This window comes from Leiobunum rupestre, chromosome 7 (assembly GCF_980474605.1).
Source record: "Leiobunum rupestre chromosome 7, qqLeiRupe1.1.hap1, whole genome shotgun sequence".
In the NCBI taxonomy this organism is placed as follows: domain Eukaryota; kingdom Metazoa; phylum Arthropoda; class Arachnida; order Opiliones; family Sclerosomatidae; genus Leiobunum; species Leiobunum rupestre.
Window position 1 is genome coordinate 29,250,357 of NC_143390.1, and position 21,959 is coordinate 29,272,315.

Sequence of the window (21,959 nt, forward strand, 5' to 3'; positions counted from 1 at the left end):
AGGGGTGGAGATTCCAATAGTCACGCTGCTAGAAAGAGAGTAATATTATTAAAACTACTGAACCAAAAAACGCAAATCTTATCTCTTCACATACGGAGCGTACCTATATAAGTCTGTAGATGATATAAGTTTTGTTCAATCAAGATTAGAATTAGCTATTGTTTCAGATCTGTAGAATTTGTAAATCGTGTCAATTCGTTTTAAACTGTGGGATTTTCACGCATTCTCCAAATATTATACAGATTTTAATTTATTATTCGTCAACTACATCGCCGTGATGGATTTAAAATCGAAATTACCGATTGTTATACTATTATGTTTCTGTGGTATCGTCACTGGGCAAAGTAGGCTATTTTCATCAATACCGCTTTTGCCTTTTTAATTAAAATATGGTTTAACAGGTATCCGTTCCCTCCCTGACACGTTTTCAACGAGCGTTACAATTGAATACTTCGAGTCTAAGAAATTATCGAATTTCGTGCTCAATTACGACAAGACTAAGGATAAGGGTTCTATTCATTCGGAATTTGCTATTGCAATATTCGACTTTATTGACGACGAATTTTTGCAAATTCAAGGTGAGTAAAATACCTAAAAACGATTTGCTGATTACTTTAAACGATCTACGAACTAAAACTACCGAAACTTTACCTCGCGCGAAGGAACTGAGTGTGAATCTGTTCCACTCGATCAAATTGAGCAGTATCCATTTCCTTTTCGAAATCTAGAACGAGGAGGACTCGAGATATCGAGTCCTGATGTCCTTTTTCACCTGGATGGAGAACACGTGGTAGGTAATCCGAGATATCACTACCGCGCAGACAATTTGAAAATGAGTCAAATATTTGGTCAGGTTGTCTCCGCGAATGAATGGATGGACGGCATGAGTGTCCAGCACTGGAAGAGCAACAAAACCATAGACCTTTCTGACGGTAAATTGATTTGCGCCATGGAACATTGGTTTGAAAGTAAGTTTTCGAGATTTTGTTGTCCTCGTGACTGTTCTATTATCAACTAATGGTAACGCATTACTAAAGACGTTGCTGAGACATGTTCCAATGACAAGGAATGTTACATTACGCCTTTGAAAATCGAAATTAATTGTTCCGAAGATGATCCTGTGGCTGAATCATTTATCCACGTTTTCCGGTTTTACAACTTCGAACCGAGCCCTCCCCCAAATGAAGCTTTCCAGGTAGGTACTAAATTAAGTCCTCTTATTTAGCCGTAACGTCCACATTGTTTTTATTCAAGCAACCCCTGGGGATATTTTGCCTCGGTAAAAAAGCGAGCAACCTTCCTGCCGCGCCTTCCAGCTTTATGTACCAAAGCGAAGTGTTGTTCGCCGACTTTGCGAACCCCGACTACGTTACCCGACGACAGTTGGAAGTAAGTTTATTTATTTAATATTCTTTCAGTTTTGTACGATTATTGACACTTTTAAACCTCCAGAACTGGTACGACAGCGATTTAAAGTTTCGGCGACTCGGCCAACGTTCCAACAACAACGAAAGGAATACCGCCACTTATTTCGATTACCGGAAAGGTCGGTAACGTGGCGAAAAAGAGTGATTAGAAACACCCTTATTCGCGCCATTGTTTTTAGGTATTTCTTACGTCATTGATTTGGATACTGAAAAATGTACCATTCAAAACATTAATACGCCACTTCCAACTGGCGAAGACGTATTGTGGCGAACAACGGATATTGAAAATCAGCACTTTCAATATGTCGGACAGGTAGTCGACACTCTCTTGAGCTAAAAAATACATTTAACCAGGAAATTAAAATGTATGCACTTGGAATGTCTAAAAAAGGATGTTGTGACCCTGATGACTTCCATCGCGCCCTTGTACTCAAAGCAAAGAATTTAGACCCCAGGAATTGAAACTGCAGCTCTATCTAGTATAATTTGCTTGTCTCTATCCTCCAAAGGCATACCTAGGTTGACGAGCTTATTTCCGGTTCTATTGATTCGCCTAGCCGGAAGCTAACCCGTCAACTCGAGAGCCGAGACATTAACGGTTTTTCTTTCGATTCCTGGGGTCTATATTCTTTGCTCAAAGCTTCACTAAGAATCGTCATTAGTTCGAATAGGAGTTCATTTCGCTCATTTGCTCTTTTCAGGAATCCATACCTCTACTTGAAATGCTTATCCTGCCGTATCGCGTATGGTCAAAAAAAAACGTCAGTCACATCGAGACCAAAATCTGCCGCGATAAGAATTCCAAGTAGAGGTATGGATTCCTTCTCTTTTTTAACAATCCACATAGTGGAATATAGGCGCTACTTGATCAGATAACAAATAGGGGTTCTTAAGTAAATTTTTAGGTACGTTTATTTTCCAAGTGAGCGGCTTGCCTTTTATCCGCGGTGGTGGTTCCTTAGCAACGTGGTCAATCCAATAATTTGAAAATACGTGTTTTATCTTACATACAATGCATGAGGGCAAAGCCCCGCTCGCTTCCCCAGGCGCATTCGCAGAAAAATGGCAATGGAGCCTTAAGCTCAGTTCACACTATACAATTAAATGGGACACTTAATAGTATCCAAATAATTGTAAGCAAGAAAATTTTTATAGTGTGAACAGAAAAATTGTAACGATAACTGTTCACACTATACAATTTTCTTGCTCACAATTATTTGGATACCATTAAGTGGTCCAATTAAATGCATAGTGTGAACTGGGCTTTAGACATTCCAAATGTGTACATACATCATTTATCGCTGTAACTCAATCCGTCTCATTTTACTAGCGAACGTTGAATGGCATCGAATACTACATTTGGGCTGGTTCTACTACCAACAACAGCATGGTTACCGACTGGGAAATTAAAAACCTTTACTACGTCAAAGTAAGGGGTACTGATTTCTACTTACAAAAGAGAAAGATTAAAGAAGTAACGCACTCGTAGGAATCGGTTCCTGAGTTGGACGCTTTTCGGTACCTACCCGTTTTCCAAGAAACGCACTCGGTGAAAGACAGGAAGGTTCGATTCGGGTACGCCATTATGTGCAAAATTCAATTAACAGCATTTGGTTGTTGCTAGGTGGAGTGGATTATTCTCGAGAGACTTTCGGGGTACGAAATGACACCTTCGTTTTGGTCATCGCAGGACGTGAGCCCTTGTTTCGAAAACCCTGGCCAGACGCTGACATTTGAGATAGAAATACAAAAGCAAGGTTGTGATTGTCCCATTTATTTGCGTTTTACCCGCTCTTATAAACCTTCAATTAGGAGCTGATGGCGGAATTTCACCCGCATTGGTGCCCTTGTTTAAAGAGGGCTTACACGGGCAGCTTTTGGGGGCTATGGGCATCACACCTCTACGCCTCAACAAAATGCAGGTTACGTACTATTACGATAATATCGTATTTCAGGAATAACGATGTTTTCGCGCAACTGTAGATCGTTCATTTCGAAGATGGGGACGTGTGGGCATTGGCGGTTCTGACCGAAAACCCCAATTTGTTAGGTACTTGGTCACCAATCTTAATAAATATTTTCAAGTAATACGCTAATTAATCTTGAAGGTTTTGGAAAGAAGGACACGGAACCAAATCTAATTGAAGCTTACAAGAAGTTACAATCTCTCGTCGCTGATAAAAAGTTTGAATTCAACATAGCAGAACCCACTAAGAAAGAGGTACGCTGATTTAATACAATATGGATGCCCTACGTTAATCTTTTTACTTAGAACTGTAATAAAGCGTTACGGATGCTATTTTGTTTAATTTAAAACAATAAGGCCATGGCATAGTTGACGCGGAAATTTTGACCATTGGCGTAAGTAGGCGTTTAAAGGGCAACTATAGCGTTGGAATTTTGTTAATTTACCTCGCGATATTCGAAAATAAAAGTTTGTTTTAACACTGCTTGTTGAAAACCTTTTCAGAAGTATATCTTCAAAGCGACTCGAGTGCAAGAGATTAAAAATGGACGAGGTACGTTACTTAAAGCCAATATTTTGAAGGGCAGAAAACCACTTTCTCTATAAAAATAATGATAGTATGTCATCGAGACTTGTACATTCGCGTCAAATAAAATAAAAGTGATCATGTGTATTATAACCGTATAACAACGTTCTAGTCTTTTTACAGTCACTGTTTATGCTAACTTTTCCGTGAGAGGGGGGTAACGAAAGTAATCAATTTGCGTACTATTACTAGGTCGAAATAGTTTATCCTTTATGGGGCAATATTGTTCACTGAAATTACGCTGGTGAGATATAATCGGAGGGGCGGTATCCTGATTAGATTAAAGCCCTATTATGTTTATATCCCCCCTTACAATAACCGTAATTCCAAATACTCGTTATCCATCCTTATCGACTAGATTTATTAATTATAATTATCGCTTATATTTGGATCCACCGCCACTCAATCCCGCACGAGTGTCCAGATCCTCCCCTCGACTTCCTATTTAAACGGTAAGGAAATATATTACTCTAAAATGACACACTAACTAAATTAGTTAATAGAATCTTTTCCCGCAGTTTCTCGCTAAAATTTATGAAATGAAACGGCGATTGACTACTTTGTGTTTCGGTCTCTTCATCACGTTCCAATTCTTCTTTGTAGATGCTCAGAAAATTTGCAATGTGACCAATACAGATGGTTGGTTGAATATAATAATATTAGTTATATAGTATAATAATATTAGTTTTGTGGAATAATAATATTAGTTTTGTGGAATAATAATATTAGTTATATAGTATAATAATATTAGTTTTATAGTATAATAATATTAGTTTTATAGTATAATAATATTAGTTTTATAGTATAATAATATTAGTTTTATAGTATAATAATATTAGTTATATAGTATAATAATATTAGTTCTATAGTATAATAATATTAGTTATATAGTATAATAATATTAGTTATATAGTATAATAATATTAGTTATATAGTATAATAATATTAGTTATATAGTATAATAATATTAGTTATGTAGTATAATAATATTAGTTATATAGTATAACAATTGTTTTACGTAAATTTTTAGACTCGACGGGAAAGAACGCGTTTCCCAACATTTTCGATATCACCGAACTCTCGTACACTTTAACAGTAGAAGCTAACCTACAAAATGAGGTGTGTTTATTACTTTATAAAACATTAAATTTAAAAGCTTACATTTATTTGCGTCTTGTTTGTGTAGAAAAAGACATTTTACGTCACAGAGGCTTACGACAAGGAATTTGCTAGAGGAAAAGTTGACCTTCTGTACGCGGGGCAAACCACAAGTTTTTTGTACTTCAACGAAACTGCCGAAATATTTACAACCACCGGTTTGATCCACGAAACCTAATTACTATTATAAACGTTTCTTTTTAAAAACAACGTATGTTAATTTCAGGTGATAATTGTACGACGAGCGATATGAATAAGAATTACGATTTACCATTCGATCAGTTCAACGTGTACGAATGGAGAGGTGACGATCTGAAACAGCCCATTTTGGGTCCCTCCAACATGCTACGTTTCGCCTACCAACAGTCCTTGGCCAACAAAGTGGTAGGTTATATAGTATCTTTTCCCAAAATATTTATCAAACGGCGGATTCTAACGTAGTATAAAGAACGCGAGACGCAAGTGGTCAGGGGCATTAAAACGAACGTTTGGAAATTCTGCGACAACGACCAAAAATTAACCGTTCGCTATTTCTTCATCGGTAAGATAAGAAAGATTTCATTGGTATTTAACAATGGCGATGAAATGAAATATTCCGTAAACGCTTAGATCCCCAAACTGAAAGTGGTTTCGGCATCAAAGGAAAGCCAGTTCCTGCGCGGGTGACAGTTGAAGGCGTCACCGATGAACCAACGAACAAGCAAATTTCCCACACGTACGACTTCGTTAACTATCAAATTTTTGTTCCGGATATAGCTAACGCTTTTAAGGTGAATATTTGAAAATTAATTCTACTTGAAAGCGGTTAGTAATTATTGCCTTCCCCGTCTTCCCAGATCCCGAAAGCAATGGGTTGTAAACGTTTAGCCATCGATTCCAAGTCAGTTCCCAGTCTGGAGGGAAAAGATTTCTATTTGGAGGCCGAAGTGGTTTACACGCCATTTATCGGAAACTCCAATTACAGTTACGTCAATACCATCAAGGTGCGTTTATAACTAAATACGTAGTTAAAAATTTAGGGAAATTCCGCGAATAAATTATTTACATCTTGATATAGTTGGCTTTGGACGACAAATCCAAGCACGTCGCTTACGAATTGAACGCTTGGAAATCACACAAAGACGCCGATATGGCAGAGCCCGGTGATGACCTGAAAATTGTGTGGGACGTTAAAAATTGTTAGTTCGTTGGGTATCTTTTGACACACCGACGTTTACGATAACGTGGTGTCGTTTCAGCGTTCAAATACGAAATTGATCAATCGTACGAATCTTGCGTGGAAATCAGGGAAGAATTACGCCCAGAACTGAAATTCCCCGATGGTCAAATACTCAATCTCCTTTCCGCCGACCTATTTATCGGCGACCAACAGACTGTCAACAGCTACCACTATCTGGGGGAGGACACCGAAAGAGGAATCCCAGTCTCGGTTTTCGAAAAGCAACGCCATGATGTGGATGGTGGGTTTGAAGGCCTTTTCTAATATTTACGACTCAAATATTATCACGAGTCCTTGCTCTGTGGTTTTAACGAAACAGTTTTGTAACCTAAAATATTTTATTAACAGATGATTTTGATGATGTAATTATTACTCGTTATCACTTGGCTGTAAGTAATAAGTAACTAGATATACCAAGATTGCATTTTACTTATCAGTCTCAATTTCTGTTAGGACGACACCTTCGAGAATACTGATTTCACCGAGAATAACGCTCCGATTAAAATCATCTACTCGAATATCAATCTAAGTGGCAAGGTAACCAGCAGCTAGTAGTACATCTAGCTAAATTAAATGACTTTTATCTACCATCTGTATATTTTCGTCATTAATAGTTTAATGGAATTGTGGTCTTCAACATTTACGCCTTCACGACGAAAGTGACCAATAAGAGAAAGCTGTTCGACGTCACTCCTTGCTTTCAAGGAAACGACGACTCGAAATGGGTTCAGCTCACTTTCCCGAGTATATTTTGATAACACCTAGTCGTAAATTTCGGTATAGTTTGTCATTTTCTTACAATCATTATTTCATTGAAGTGAGAGACTTCAAACCGGATATCGTGATACCACACATTCCCTACATCGAAGACAACTTCTTGGATCTTTTGGGAGCTCCGCTGACTATTTCCCCTCTCCGGATACCTAAGATCATGGTCGACGTTGACACTGAAAACATTTACGTCACGTTTGTCCTTCTAGAAAGGCCGGATTTTATGCGTATGCCGTTTCAGCTCTTATAAACTTCTTTAACTAATGCCGAATCTTTTTCTCTCAATCAGTCGACTTCGAGTCTCAAGGTAAAGAAGAAATCACGGATCCGTCACTAACTCAAGGAATAACTACGCAACTTAAATGCGCCAAGGCTTGCCTCGAAAGAGAATCTTGCGAAGTGTTTTCCTACTGCGGCGCCATCTGTAATTTGGCCGACCAACTTCCAGGTTCGAGTGGACAGCGCCCAAACAACGCCTGCGAGATGTTCCAACGTAATTTCAGCCCGTTGCAAATCTATTTACAATATTAGCTTTCTAATACTCGCCGTAACTCTTAGGAACTAAGTATAGCGCTAAATCACTGGAAACTATGGACGAACTTTCAAATTCAATTGCGAATTCCGTGGAATTTCGGGGAATTGAGATGTTGCTGCCAGGCCCACCCGATGGAATGGTGGGAATATAGCCCTAAATCATAACTATTTGCGTGTTAACTATTTCGAGTGTTAAGATGAATTCACCTGTCTCGTAGGTCTTCGTGGCAGTGGGATTCAAAGATGGAATTGCCTTCGGAATTAACGGCATTAACGATCGCCGCGAAGGTTCGTTTCCCGCACTTAAGCCGGGTTTTCATGGACGCTTGTAGATTGAAAAAAAATGGCTTGAGCTAGAAAAAGTTTAAGGTTCGTGCTCACGCTGCAATCGCTTCTGTTTTCAAGAATGCTTGTATTTTGCGCTTGGAGGGTGCGCTTGTGAAAATAGATTGGAAAACGCTTCTAGCGCCGATCAAATCAAACTAGACGCGTGACGTTGGTCCATGTGACATCCGTTAGCCAATGGGTATTTAGTATGTGGTAGTGTTGGTACCGAGGCTTATGAAAACGCGAAGCGGCCGGGAGTAGTGGCTCACTCCTGTAATCCCAGGCGTCCGGGAGGCAGAGTTTGTGGATGGCCGTGTGAGGACGACCACCAATCCCCCAACGGGTGGTCGGAATACTTCCGCCACGGGTGTCCCCACCCCTGTCCCCACGTATCCCCCCGTTGGCGTGGCCGTTACACATATCTCGCCCTGATTAATCAGATGGACGAGAGGACTGCTTTCCTTGCAGCTTGAGCGCTAAATATAAAATAAAGTATACGCTTCTCGCAAAATGGAAAAATCTTAATATATTATTTTTTTTAAGCTACAAGCGTCCATGAAAACCCGGCTTTACGCCCTTTGCTTTAATTATTCATCGACCATCTACAAATTATCATTTGAACGTAGATAACATAGGAAATCGACTCGCCGTCGTAAAATTGGGTCACCAATTTGACGAAACTGTGGCGAACTTGGTCAAGCCGTTAGGTGTCCAATCGTTCGACACGTGTCGTCGTTTGTGCCTCAATAACCCGGAATGCCAATCACTCTCCTTCTGCCAAGCTTCTTCGGAATGTTCTCTCAGTTCGTTGCACGGTGAAGAAATAAAGGACGACCATATCAAGGAAAATTGGCAGTGCGAGATCATGAGTCGTCAGTACCTTAAAGAGCCTCGCGCTTTGTTTTCAAGCGATAATTTGCCCGTGTCTATTCACAGGCGTCTACGTGGACTTCTTCGAACGCTATCCCGGTTTCGTGTTGGCTCAGTCGGCGCAAAAAAATGTCAAAACCGAGAGCGAAGAGAGTTGCGCCAAGGCTTGCTTAGAGGAGAAAACTTTCAAATGTCTGTCTTTCGATTTTTGTCCCAACCCCGTAAAACCGGACGAAAGTTGTCTTCTGCACGCGGAACACTTCATGAATATCAACAAAAACGAGAAGAAGGTCGTCAGTGCCGGTCAACAATGCGGACATTATTCCAGTAATTACAAAAACCCTGAAATTCAAACCGCGTTAACAATTGCAGTCGCTTTTTCCCGCAGAGAAACTTCTCTACGACTTCGAAGCTGATTTGAGCAACACGATTGACGAAGCGGGCACCATTCTCATCAACGACGTTAACGTCGAAGAATGCGCCAAATACTGCCTCGAAGACGCTCAAATCAACTGCCAAACTTTCGATTGGTGTCAGAATGGGTCCAATGAAGCGCGGACAAGAACGTGTCGACTCTTCTCCAAAACTAAGAGTCAACTATCCAAGAAACAATCGGCTGTGTGCAAGATTTACTCGAGATCCAGTACGAAGACAAATTTTCTGTCTCAAGGAAAGTTCAACGCCAGGACATCTCGAATGTAAGTACAATAATTCAAGCGAGTACAAACTGATCATTGGCTAAAACGCCGGTAAATGTTAAGCCACCAGGGCTCCTCCACTTTTCAATACTGATAAAATATTTATTTTTTACCAAGACTTCTCATCAGTAGGAATTTTTATGTATTTATAATTTAATTGAGTGTTAATTAAAAACAATTCATCCTCCGTAGAGTGAAGAGACCGAGGGTTTCCGCTCGTCGTTCAAAATTACAGAAAAAGTAAGATATACAGATATTTATGAGAAATAATCATTTGTATTTATGTAAATTATTTTCTACAGGCACTGAAGTGATCTATTGGATAAACGATCTATTCCTAACAAAACAAATACCATATACATATTATTGTTATTTTTGTATATAACCATTTCAATGATCTATTTAAAACAAATGTAAAATGAAATAAAAATCCATAAATATTTCCAACCCGCCCAATTTTTATTTAAATACCAAATTTTCCTTGGTTTGGGTGATATAAAGGAAGTTCCTGAGGGTGGGTTATTGATGAAAACCTTGCCGTGTAATTTGGCATAAGCGAAGAAATCTTTTTGGGAATTAACAAATACGAAACTTGGGCCGCATTTTGTAAATAATCTTAATCCAGTTTTCGATCAAAAAGTTACAAGATTTCTATTTCGAACTTAGAGATTGGGAAAATGAAATTCTGAAAACATTTCGAGTCGTAATGGACGTGGTAATCGTAACATTCAATTTCTTTTAAGAATGATAGGAAGACTTGATCATTTCGAGTTCTACCTGAACATTTGCTACGTAACGCGCGAAGTACGGATGACCCTTGAACTATGACGCTGACTGGAGTTTCTTTTAAATTGTGTTAAAAATCATAACAGCGCGCAAAACCATGGAGAATGATAAGGAGAAAGAAAAGTACAGTCGAGCAGAGGGGGTGCTGGAGGGAGCAAACGCCCTGGGGGCTGGTAGAAAAAGGCCCAAGAGAGCGTATCTTAGGGGCCCCACTACGATAGTTGCCCTTCGCTAGCACCTCCCCCTTTGAAATATCAGTCAGAAGGGCTCGCGAAGGCGTAATTTTCCCCGGAGCACGAAATGTCTGCGCACGTCCCTGATGAAAAGAACTGCTTTACTTTATGCAACTAGACAAGAAGGGATTAGAAGTCACGAGAAGTATTTTCTTAACAAATAAATATGGCGCTTTATGTAATTGCACAGCGCGAATTTGTTAAATTTTAGTGGCTTGTCTGATGTAGATAGAAAACTGATATTTTAATGGCCATGGTGAGGGGGGGGGAAGCTGTCAACGAAAACCTAATTACCTTTGAAAAAGAACTGAGACTCTGGGCTATTACTGGGTGAAAGTAATTTTTCCCGTAGTGTGGTGATATATCTATCGCCGATTCAATTGTTATTTTGATCTATTTGAGATAAAGTCAAAGGGGCGGTTTCCCGATTAGATTATAAAGACTATTATGTTTTTGTTCCCTTATAATCATCATCGAAATTGCCACTATCCGTTATCTACGAGATTTATAATGCATATATTTCTGGCGTTTTATTTGGGATTCGCCCCTCAATCTCTCTCGAGAGCCTTTGGTCCGAGACACCCGTTTCACTTTTCCTCTTCTAACGCGTCACCATTACAGAGACTGAAAGGTAAGCGCTTATTTTTCAGCAGACTCGCGATACTTACGATAATTCTTTATTAATTCATTTTTGAGCAGTTTATTATCAAATTAAATCGTAATGAGGATGTTAAGGGGCTTAAGCGGCCTGCTTCTCTGCCTGTGCCTCACCAGCCAAAGCTTCGTTTCTGTAAATTCTCAGCAAACGTGCAGTCTCGACAAAGCCGTTGGTAGGTTAAATGGAATATTAGAAATACACTCTTCTAATTGATATTCATAAATCGTACTTTATTAGACGCGATTGGAGAAAATGCCTTCCCGAATATTTTTAATATCACCGAACTTTCGTATACCTTGACCGTGGAGGCCAACCTCAAATTACAAGTACGTGGTTTTAACGAAATGGTTGTAGGTACTATCATAAGTAACGTAATTAAGATAAGTATGAGACTTACTATCGTCCCAACGCTAATTTATTTAATGATAGACCGTTTTTCCAACAACTGTACGAATCATAACGTAGTTAAGAAATGATAACTCTACGCTAGTCGCTACTAGTCTTTGGAACTGTCAACGTAAAAATATTGAATTTTTTTAAGGATTTACCACGGTTTTGAGACGCTTTTTTTCGTTTATTTCGAATTTGAGAACTAAACGCGTTTTCAATCGTATTTATCGCCAACAAATTAACTAGCCAGTAATTATGCAAACCATAAGGGAGCTGCGGGTAGTTTCCTGTTTCGGAAAGTCTGATTACTTAAAAGCTTTGTGACAGACTGTCATTAACGAAAACTTTCCGTTTAATACTTACGTGTATTATGGTACTTATGGTTCTACGGTATGCGAATATTAACTATATGTCTCTCTTGAACTATGAAAGAAAAAGACTTTTTACGCCACCGAGTTCTACGACAAGGAATTAGCCAGGGGAAAGGTCGACCTACTATTCGGAGGAAAAACTAAGGGTGTCTTGTACTTCAGCGACACCAATGAAGTCTTCGTAACCGCGGGTTCGTTTCGTTTGGCAGCCCATCTTAAGATCCAGTTTAAATAATATAACGCGATTATATTTCAGACTCGGCTTGCCAAACGTTTAATATGGACCAGGCCTACGAATTGCCATTTGATGAGTTCAACGTGTACGAATGGAGAGGCGACGATCGGAAACAGCCCATTTTGGGTCCCTCTAACATGCTTCGATTTGGCTACCAACAGTCCTTGGCCAACAAAGTGGTAGGTTTCGCTGCCGTAATTAATAAAACCTTTTATCTGACCACATTTGAAATATAGTACAAAGAAATTGACACGCAAACGGTTCGAGGAGTTAAGACAAACGTTTGGAAATTCTGCGACAATAGTAAGCAACTGACGGTTCGTTTCTTCTTCACCGGTAAGAAAATCTTTAAATTCAATTACGGGGGTCTTCCGGTATTAACTTCTAGTGAATATTCACGTAGATCCGGAAACCGGAAACGGTTTCGGCATCCGTGGGAGGCCAGTTCCCGCCAGGATAACTGTTCAAGGCGTCATGGGCGAGGAAAACGTTGAAATCGACCATACTTACGATTTTGTCAATTTTCAAATATTTGTTCCCGATATCGCCAACGCGTTTAAGGTGACCAATAGAAGCCCATTTGCTTTCAAATTACCCGTCACTAATCGCGCCGTTTCAGATCCCTAAAATGATGGGTTGTAAACGATTAGCCAAAGGCACTAAAACCGCTCCCAGTCTCTCGGGCAAAGATTTCTACTTGGAGGCCGAAGTGGTTTACACGCCATGGGGAAACAGCAATTACAGTTACGTCACCACCATCACCGTTAGTTTACATCCAATTAAAAAAGTGCTCAAATTAGCCGAGGAACTTTGAACGTAATATAATTCTTAATAGTTGGCAATGGACGCTAAATCGCAGCATTTGGCCTACAATTTGAATACTTGGAAAGCTCACAAAGACGCCGAAATCGCCGAACCGGGTGACAACTTGAAAATCGTTTGGGACATCCTAAATGGTTCGATCGTCAACTATTTTATCAGACACGAACAAATATCCATTTACTTTATAGAGTTTCATTTTTAGGGTACAAATATACCATCGATGAAACGTACCAATCGTGTTTGGTGGATAACGAAAAGTTACGGCCTGAACTGAAATTCCCGGACGGACAAATATTGGACCTCTCCTCAGCCAACTTCATACTGCGTAACGAAACGGTAATCAACTCGTACCAGTATCTCGGCGAGGACACCGAAAGAGGAATTCCGGTCTCCGTCTTTGAAAAGAAAATCGAGGAAGACACTGATTGTGAGTCTAATATTTATTTCTTAATAGTAATAATGTTGGAGTTTCACAAGGGTAAAAAAACACCTAAGGTGAAAGTCGACACGAAGAAAGTATAATTAGGCCTAACGGAGATTTATTTACGACGAGAGTCACCGTTGAGTTTTGCCCAAGTGAAAACCACCCTTAAATATATTTATAACAGGGTTGTCTGATTCTAAGAAATTTGATTTAAATCGAATGATTTAAAAAATCCTTGAATTAAATCACCTAGAGCTGATATTTCAATGTATTTAAGAAAATGTACAAAAATGGTAGCTATAACAAAGCAAATTCAAAATCGTTATTTAAATTTAATTCAGAAAATTTTAAATTTTACTTTACATTACTAATGCACGCAAATAATCAATAAATTTACCAATGAAAAAGACGTATAAAATGGTAAAATCAATTTAAATAAAAAAATAAAATCAGAACAACAACCTGCTTAAATTAAAATTATTCGGTGGCATTGCGTAAATTAAATATAAATTGTTACTTAACTAATATTCCCTTCCCGTGACCTACTTGTTTTTCAGGGGATTTCGACGACATTATGGTTACCAGATATTATTTATCCGTAAGTTTATAATTCGTACATTGCGCGTTTAACGATGGTGTAGAAACATTCTTAGTGTTAACGGTACTTTATCCCAGGATGATACTCTCTTGAATACCGATTTCACCGAGGCAAACGCTCTCATGAAAATCGTCTACTCGAATTTTAACATTATCGGAAAAGTAAACAACATAAACCGATACATGTACAAGTCCTCTAACTATTAAATAACGTGTATTTACTATATTTTCATCACTAGTTTATTGGGATCGCGGTTTTCAACATTTACGCCTTCACTACGCGAGTTAAGAATAAGAGGGAACTGTTCGACGTCACACCCTGCTTCCAAAATAACGACCAATCCAAATGGGTTCAGCTCACTTTTCCGAGTAAGAAACTAGTGATTTGTTGTAATCGAACATTTTGGGGAATCAAGGATGGTATCTTCGTTTATAGTGAGAGACTATAAAGCGGAGAGTATCATTCCGCATATACCTTACATCGAAGACAACTTCTTGGACCTGATGGGTGCGCCGCTGAAAATTTCCCCTCTCAGGATACCCAAGATCATAGTTGACGTCGATTCGGACAACATCTACATCACGTTCCTCGTCTTGGAAAGGCCGGATTTCATGCGTAATTATCTTCGTGAAATCTGCCATTCTCCGCGTTTCTAAACAACGTTTCTTCTTCGCGTTAGTCGACTTCGCGAGTCAAGGAAAGTACGGACTGTTGGATGACTCGCTAACTCAAGGAATCACGACGGAACTGAAATGCGCCAAAGCTTGTCTCGAAAGAGATACTTGCCTGTTTTTCTCTTATTGCGGCGCTATCTGTAGTTTGGCCGACGACGATCCCGATGTCGGAGGACAAATTCAAAGAGACGAATGCGAGATGTATCTTCGTAAGTTTGTCAAGTAAAAACTTCATTAAGTCACATCGTTTTTCACATCGCCTCCGAAATTTGGTAGACGATAAGTTCGATACCTCACTTCCGACGATGGACGAACTATCGTCTGATATAGCTAACTCCGTGGAACTAGGCGCTGTTGAGATACTTCTACCAGGCACACCCAACGTAATGGTGCGTACTTGGTGTCATTTCCCTAGAAATTTTAATAATAGAAGGATTTTCAATATGCTCGAAGACTTTCTTGGCGGTGGGATACAAGGATGGTCTCGCTTTTGGGATTAACGGAATCAACAGTCGTCGCGAAGGTTTGTGTCCTTACAAAACTGCACTCTTTTAATACGTGGATTTTCGGTAACATTTCGCCTTTCAACGCAGATGACATAAGTAACAGACTCAGTATTTCCGTGTTGGGTCATAAGTTTGACGAAACTGTGGCGAACGTGGTTAAGCCCATGGGTGTGCAGTCAATGTCTTCGTGCCGTCGTATGTGCCTCAACAATCCAGAGTGCGAGTCGCTCTCTTTCTGTCAGGCTACTTCGGAATGCTCACTCAGTTCGTTGCACAAGGAGGAAATTGAAAGCAGCCACATCAAACAAAATTGGCAATGCATTATTATGAGCCGTCAGTATCTTAAAGACGTTTCACGCCCTTAAGGTATTTTCCCCATTTAAACCAGTTGATGACATTTATAGGTGTTTACGGTGATTTCTTCGACCACTATCCCGGTTTTGTCTTGGCACAGAGCGCTTTAAAAGGCTTGAAAACAGACACCGCGGAAGCGTGTGCCAAGGCTTGCGTACAAGAGACAGGCTTCAAGTGTTTGTCTTTTGATTTTTGCGCCCAGCCCGCAAAACCAGAGGAAAGCTGTCTTCTACACGCCGAACACTTCCTGAACATCAAGAACGACGAGACAAAGATCGTCGGCACCGGTCGAACATGCGGACATTACTCCAGTAATTTTAGAGGCACTTTCATTTCAAAATACAATTAGGCTAACATAATCGATTTCCAACAGAGAAAATGGTCTACGACTTTAACGCCGATTTGGGAAACCAGATTCTCGGAGACAACGCCGTAACGTTGAAAGACGTTTCCACCGAGGAATGTGCCAAGTATTGCCTCGAAGACGCCCAAATAAACTGTCGAACTTTCGATTGGTGCGAAACGGGAGACGCGGAGAAACCTACCAGAACGTGCCGTCTCTTTGGCCAAACCAAGAGCGAACTGGGTACGAAGCCAGCTCCCAGATGCAAAATCTACCAGAAATCCGGTATGAAGTCCAGTCTTACTAGGCCGGCAGTTTTACTTCGATATTTATTAGGTTCTTAAATTCGCCTATTAATGACTATACATTTTAGTTCAAAGCGCTCCGCCCCAGCAAGAAGGGTATAAGAAATGTAAGTACCTTTGTAAATTTATTGCTATCAATCGCTTCGACTAAAACTTTTGAGTTTCCGTGTTAATGTTTCCCTCAAATGCAGCGACTGTTGGAGGGGTTGGATTTTTCGTCTTTCTGGTCGGTTTAGCGATTGGAGTTGGAGGAATGTTCGCTTTCGGCTACTACAGAGCTAACCGAAGATAATTTAAGCCTTACGAACATTCACGTCATTTTGTATATAACAATAACTATGTTCTATTTAAAATATAACGATTTGTACTAAATAAAAAACTAATACACCAAGTTTGCGATGGTTCGGTTGTTGGTACTACATGTACACTCACAATGTCAGTCGGAATGTTAATTCCTATTCAGTTGAAAGATGTTGCGTAGCAATTAGGATAACATTCTACCCTCAGATGACCAAATGATAACAGTAGGAAAGGTTACGGACTTTTCAACCTAACCTGGTGGTTTTCTACTGGCAATAGTTAGTTTTCCAGGATTTTGTAAGACTTTCACTTTCAATTTAATAAAAATTCATTTAAAATTGTTGGGCTGGAAAATTATAATATTAAGTATTTAAGTCGACGGTTGGCAGGCGGCGTGACAGGTCAAACCTCAGGCGGCTGAAGTGGACGGTTGGCAGGCGGTGTGACAGGCCGGACCAAGGCGGCTGAAGTTGAAGCCTTGAAGGTCAATTAAGGAATCTAAAATTTGGATTCTCGGTAATCTCGCGCATTAATGGTGAAATATAGGGGTAGAAATACTCTTCTCCTTTCAATTGTTTGAAATTTCCGGCTCATTTTGACTCGAAACGCTCCGAAGTGAGCGGATCGCACCCATCACTGTAAACTTAATTAGTTTTCAACGAATCAAGTCTTTTGTCAGGCCGGTGGCTCCAAAGAGGCCAAATTTTCGGACTCCTCAATTTGCTTCCAGTTTAGTTGGTCTATAAAATCGGACTAGTAAGCTTTTGGTTGTATTCAAAAGCGGGTGAGGTTCCAAAATGAACCTTTTTAAATATAAAGGGTTATTCCTCATGGCCCTAGTTAGTATAACGCTTCTTCAGCAAGTTTGTTCACGGTATGTATTATCCCTCGAGAATTAATGAACGCTTTTCGTAACATTATGAAAATTAAACACGCCTTATTTATCGAATAATAGAAACAAATCATATTTTTTGTAAAAATATTTTGGCGATGAAATTTAAAATAAACAAGTTGGCAAGCCAAAATATACCTCTCCTCGGAAGAATTGTCCCTAGTGGTATTAATTTCTCGAGACGACCCTTAAAGATATTTCCGCAGTTCAAAGTTATTTACTGAAAACTTAATCCCGGTTCAATCCCGCCCGGTATAAAAATTTTATTTCATTTAAAATAATTAAGACGAAACGACCAATTTTAATTTATTCAGAATATCATAAGTTAAGTAGTTACAACAGTGAGTTAGACGTACTATAACAATGCACAATTGAGTTAAACCCTTTTTACAGAACAAGTTTATCAGTTAAATATAATACGAAGCAAATTTTAATGAAAGAAATATCTACAGAGGGTAGAACGTTCTAGATTTAACTTTCATCAATAACCCAACAATATATATCCCTTCTACGTAATTGTACAGAAATGGTACTCAAGTGTCTAAGACTAGATTTGTGTTAGTTCATCGTGATTGAAAAATAAACCAAAACACACTTACACTTAAGTAAATATCATAAATTATACTGAGTAATTTTAACTAAATTCAAACTACCTAACTATAAACTGTCTTAATTAACAGCTGAGAGCTGAGATCTACTAATTACTTCCAATCTACTTAATTACCCTCACAGGTTGAATTGATAATTTCAAGGGTATAATTAGGTTATTCCAATTCAAAAAATAATAACAATCAATTTTATCTTACAGCTGACTTGAGTTAGTTCACAATTACTTTAACACTTTCAGTCTTAAACACGCACTGTTCATACACTGAAGTCCATTCACTCACGTTCCAAACGCGAAACACAATTTATCTCTTTTCTTGACCGAAGACCAAACATACTAATTAAAACCGCAAAGTTACCTCATAACTTTTGACCGACACCAGGACCCCGTCCTGTAGTAGTTCGTCTGACAGCCAAGAACTAATCAAGACTAAATCTTCTATATTGACGGCAACGGCCTTATATACTGTTATTTTGTGGTTTTTTTTACCCGTCGAGATTTGACTAAAGTTCGAAAAATTTAAGAGATTATATTTTTTACCCGGTTTGATTGATAGTTCTCCACACGGTGGTGCTATATTATTACTTTGATATAGTTTCCGCGGGAGTTTTGAATAATTATCCTTTTTCTAAGCGATTTTAAAAGGTAACAATGAACTACTTTTTGTGTTTTAACGAAATTTTGTTAAGAATTTAACAAAAATTTAAAACAAAACAAAAAACCGTACCAAAGAATAAACAAACAAAGTTCAATAAACAATATATACAGATATTGTATTAATCCGTTTAGTAAAAAAACCCGCCTTATCATAATTGTTCCTTTACTTTAATATTTTTCCTAAGGAAGTCAATGGCTCTGCGGTGAACTATCCGCATTGTTTCAATGCGACCCGAGTTCAATAGACGAGTAAATAAAACCGCTTTCCATTTGAAATATTTTTAACGAACTTCCGAGGGAATTGTGGGTAGGAAAGGAGAACCTGATTGGCTATTACGGGAGTCTGCGCAGAACGTAAATTATCCTACTTGTACACTTTTACAAAATGTTCCGGCGAAGTGGCGGTTCAGACCGTTCAGTGTTCCACATCTTAAACTAATTTATTTCAATATTGAGTATTAATGATTAAAACGGTTTCGAAAAAAGAAAAACGTAGTTTCTGGAGATGAACTTACCAACTAAAAAAACATGGTATGATGATATTAAAATCTAAATTTAAAAATATTTTTCGGACAAGGCTTAATGCATCTTTCAATGTAGGTTTGCTTTGAAAGTGATTTTAAATGAAGATTTCAGTTTACCAAAAGGAAAGCTTTTACAACCTTTAAGGCAACAACTGGGAACCACCCTGGAAACTCATTTAACAAAGCTAATTTAAACTGATAATAATAGTAAAACGATAAGAGATCTTTCATGCATGGATTAAACACTATCGTAATCAAAAAATGACAACATAAGCAGCCGACGTTCTTAGACCAATGAAAATAGGTTTATAGTTGTAAGAATCAGCCGTAAGATGCCGCTACCATCACAAATATTACGTGACTAGGCTGGATAACCCCCATTTTCTTCCCTCTGTTTCAAAATACCTTCCCCGTGAAAATTAATGAAAAACTGGCAAACAATTTCTTTACTCGTCTATTCCTGATCACGATCAAATTTTACATTAAAATACTAAAATATTTAATTAAATCAAGAATGTATTTATTTATACTCAGGGAGAATGAATATGTCAAAACTATTGACGGACACGTTGAGGCCCTAACGCCGTCACGCTAAGGGGGGGGGGGTGAAAAAAGGAGGCGGTCTTATTTTTTGCGTCCTCGCAGCAGCGTTAATCGCGTCGAAAAACGTAATTTTTAAGAACCAATGAGATTGCAGTATTATTTCATTTTATTAAAGCGGAGGAGCATACCGGGGGCCCCAACGGGTGGAATTGGAGAAACGCTTAGAATAATCTCGACATATTCATTCTCCCTGAGTATAAATAAATACATTCTTGATTAAATATAAGATTAATATTATCTATAAATATTTAATTAAATATAATATTAATATAATTTATAAATATTTAATTAAATATAAGATTAATATAATTTATAAATGTTTAATTAAATATAAGATTAATATAATTTATAAATATTTCATTAAATATAAGATTAATATAATTTATAAATATTTAATTAAATATAAGATTAATTTAATTTATAAATATTTAAAATGATGTAGAATAAATTATAGTACCTAACGTTATAACTTTGTAAAGGACATTCGCCAAAGCTGTTTTTTAGAAAAACACCGTAAATTAACAAGCGTTGGTGGCTGAGTGGTTAGAGTACATCTCTTGCACGAGGCAGACCCGGGTTCGATTCCCGGCCGGCGCCAAACAATCGCAAATTGGTACTAAGACGAATACCGTGTACAACTGGTGGACGTTTAGAGGTTGCATAACACTCAGCACTCGGTCCGTCCCAAAGTCGTTAAGAAGAAGTGGAGAGAAAACGCCCATACAAACACAAGAGACCCAACATCTACAACCTTCATAACACAACCAACTCCACACCCACAATATTCACAACACGAACTCAACATTCAGAATAAACTCAACACCCACAACATTCACATAAACGTTACAATAACGATATATCCAATTAAACTGAGTTAAAACTGTCGCGACGGTGAACGTTGACGAAAAAAGACCAACCGCAAAGCAATCCGTTAACGCTCACCGTCACACGGTGGTTTTGCCAACCCTTCGAGAAACTGCGAACGCAGTGAGCCAAGAATCTGCGTACCCTACAGAGGTAAAAATTGTATGGGAAAAACATTTTCGGTGGAGGAAAAAATATTAAAAAAAAAAATTATATAGCGTTGTGGAAAATAAATATTTTTGGAGGAAAAATATAGTTGGTGGAGGAAAAAATATTTTAAAAAAATTATAAAGTGTTGTGGAAAATAAATATTTTTGGAGGAAAAATATTGTTGGTGGAAAAAATATTTTTGTGAAAAATTTGGCACGACGTAACTAGGTACGATTTCAGCTAGCTCACCCAACCACCAATTTCGCTAAAACTAAACAAAAAAAGCTAAGTGACTTCAGAGTTCAAATTGATTTTAATTTATTTTCGATATCAACTCTGTGAAAGTTTTGTTAATACTGAGATATTTATTAGCTAGTATTTTATGATAAACAACAATCTTTACCTGATACACTGCTGTGGCTGTCAATGAAATGTTAAGCCTTAGTTCACAAGGCTATAAACCACGCTATAATTTGTTAAACATCATCGAAACCGTGCTAAATATTTCGTTATTTGAAATATTTAAATCCTCTCCTTTAACGACTAGTTAAGTAAACGAAATAATTTATTCTTGAAACATTTGATATAACAAATTTGACAAAATAACTTGGATTAATTTTAATCACGTGTAGGCGAAGTTTGAACGCGGGAGTCGTCTCCTCGTTTTTCTGTGTTTTTAATGTTTTCCTGCTTGTTTTGTGCCGCGATTTCGTTTACTTTAAGGGAATGAGTTTACTCTATCTCAGTTTTCAGTAATTATTTCTTTATCGTGTCGCTATGGTTGTCGAAAATGGGGATGTCTCTCCAAGCCAAGGCCCGTTTTACGTTTTGGTAATATGCTGCAATATTTGCTCGGCATGGAGTCCGCATCTCTTTGGAGAAGAGGCTTCTCACTGCAAATTCTGTGCTCTTCATCAAGAGACACTACATCTGAAGGAGGCTTTGTCTGCAAATGGGATTTCCGTTACATCTGGTACTGATGAACACAATATTTCCCCAGTGCCTCCCTCGCTTTCGGACAAAATTGAAACTCATGCTGACGCACTTGCATCCATCAATTCCAAGCTCGCCAATCTTCTCTTGAATCGGATGTCTCTGCACTCGGCA

General features: G+C 38.5%; 2 protein-coding genes across 3 annotated transcripts; both read left to right on the top strand.

Annotated features, from left to right (window-relative positions):
- Nucleotides 1-204: 204 nt before the first annotated feature.
- LOC149935987 (uncharacterized) lies at nucleotides 205-10,003 on the top strand. Of its 2 annotated transcripts, XM_090153340.1 has the most exons (36): nucleotides 205-344; nucleotides 402-578; nucleotides 663-790; nucleotides 854-968; nucleotides 1,038-1,195; nucleotides 1,255-1,389; nucleotides 1,453-1,546; nucleotides 1,607-1,740; nucleotides 2,758-2,856; nucleotides 2,917-2,991; nucleotides 3,052-3,184; nucleotides 3,240-3,349; nucleotides 3,411-3,477; nucleotides 3,536-3,648; nucleotides 3,898-3,946; nucleotides 4,583-4,618; nucleotides 5,010-5,098; nucleotides 5,166-5,295; nucleotides 5,364-5,521; nucleotides 5,579-5,678; nucleotides 5,747-5,907; nucleotides 5,974-6,120; nucleotides 6,195-6,315; nucleotides 6,376-6,597; nucleotides 6,705-6,745; nucleotides 6,810-6,893; nucleotides 6,971-7,100; nucleotides 7,175-7,354; nucleotides 7,417-7,620; nucleotides 7,686-7,801; nucleotides 7,880-7,949; nucleotides 8,615-8,860; nucleotides 8,925-9,185; nucleotides 9,247-9,556; nucleotides 9,749-9,796; nucleotides 9,859-10,003. In XM_090153340.1, the coding sequence occupies exons 1-36, from the start codon at nucleotides 278-280 to the stop codon at nucleotides 9,863-9,865; spliced, it is 4,515 nt and encodes a 1,504-aa protein (XP_090009466.1). In that variant the 5' UTR covers nucleotides 205-277; the 3' UTR covers nucleotides 9,866-10,003. The 2 variants fall into 2 exon arrangements, with proteins under 2 accessions (XP_090009466.1, XP_090009468.1); XM_090153342.1 differs by lacking the exons at nucleotides 205-344; nucleotides 402-578; nucleotides 663-790; ... (3 more) ...; nucleotides 1,453-1,546; nucleotides 1,607-1,740 and adding an exon at nucleotides 2,223-2,238.
- Nucleotides 10,004-11,121: 1,118 nt separating this feature from the next.
- LOC149935988 (uncharacterized) lies at nucleotides 11,122-16,893 on the top strand. Its single transcript, XM_090153339.1, has 22 exons — nucleotides 11,122-11,206; nucleotides 11,275-11,405; nucleotides 11,471-11,559; nucleotides 12,056-12,185; nucleotides 12,251-12,408; nucleotides 12,466-12,565; nucleotides 12,633-12,790; nucleotides 12,849-12,992; nucleotides 13,065-13,185; nucleotides 13,254-13,478; nucleotides 14,033-14,073; nucleotides 14,151-14,234; nucleotides 14,312-14,441; nucleotides 14,509-14,688; nucleotides 14,753-14,956; nucleotides 15,024-15,136; nucleotides 15,201-15,270; nucleotides 15,341-15,586; nucleotides 15,658-15,918; nucleotides 15,981-16,235; nucleotides 16,324-16,362; nucleotides 16,447-16,893. Exons 2-22 carry the CDS (start codon nucleotides 11,297-11,299, stop codon nucleotides 16,545-16,547), a joined length of 2,958 nt encoding a protein of 985 aa, XP_090009465.1. The 5' UTR covers nucleotides 11,122-11,206; nucleotides 11,275-11,296; the 3' UTR covers nucleotides 16,548-16,893.
- The last annotated feature ends 5,066 nt before the right edge of the window (nucleotides 16,894-21,959 follow it).

Bases quoted from the DNA above. Each gene is read 5' to 3' on its own strand.
- LOC149935988 (XM_090153339.1), top strand. From the start codon at position 11,297: ATGAGGATGTTAAGGGGCTTAAGCGGCCTGCTTCTCTGCCTGTGCCTC. The intron at 14,957-15,023 runs GTAAGTTTGTCA...GAAATTTGGTAG, and splicing joins CGAATGCGAGATGTATCTTC to ACGATAAGTTCGATACCTCA. The intron at 15,137-15,200 runs GTGCGTACTTGG...ATATGCTCGAAG, and splicing joins CAGGCACACCCAACGTAATG to ACTTTCTTGGCGGTGGGATA.
- LOC149935987 (XM_090153340.1), top strand. From the start codon at position 278: ATGGATTTAAAATCGAAATTACCGATTGTTATACTATTATGTTTCTGT. The intron at 3,350-3,410 runs GTTACGTACTAT...GCGCAACTGTAG, and splicing joins TACGCCTCAACAAAATGCAG to ATCGTTCATTTCGAAGATGG. The intron at 9,186-9,246 runs GTAATTACAAAA...TTTTTCCCGCAG, and splicing joins ACAATGCGGACATTATTCCA to AGAAACTTCTCTACGACTTC.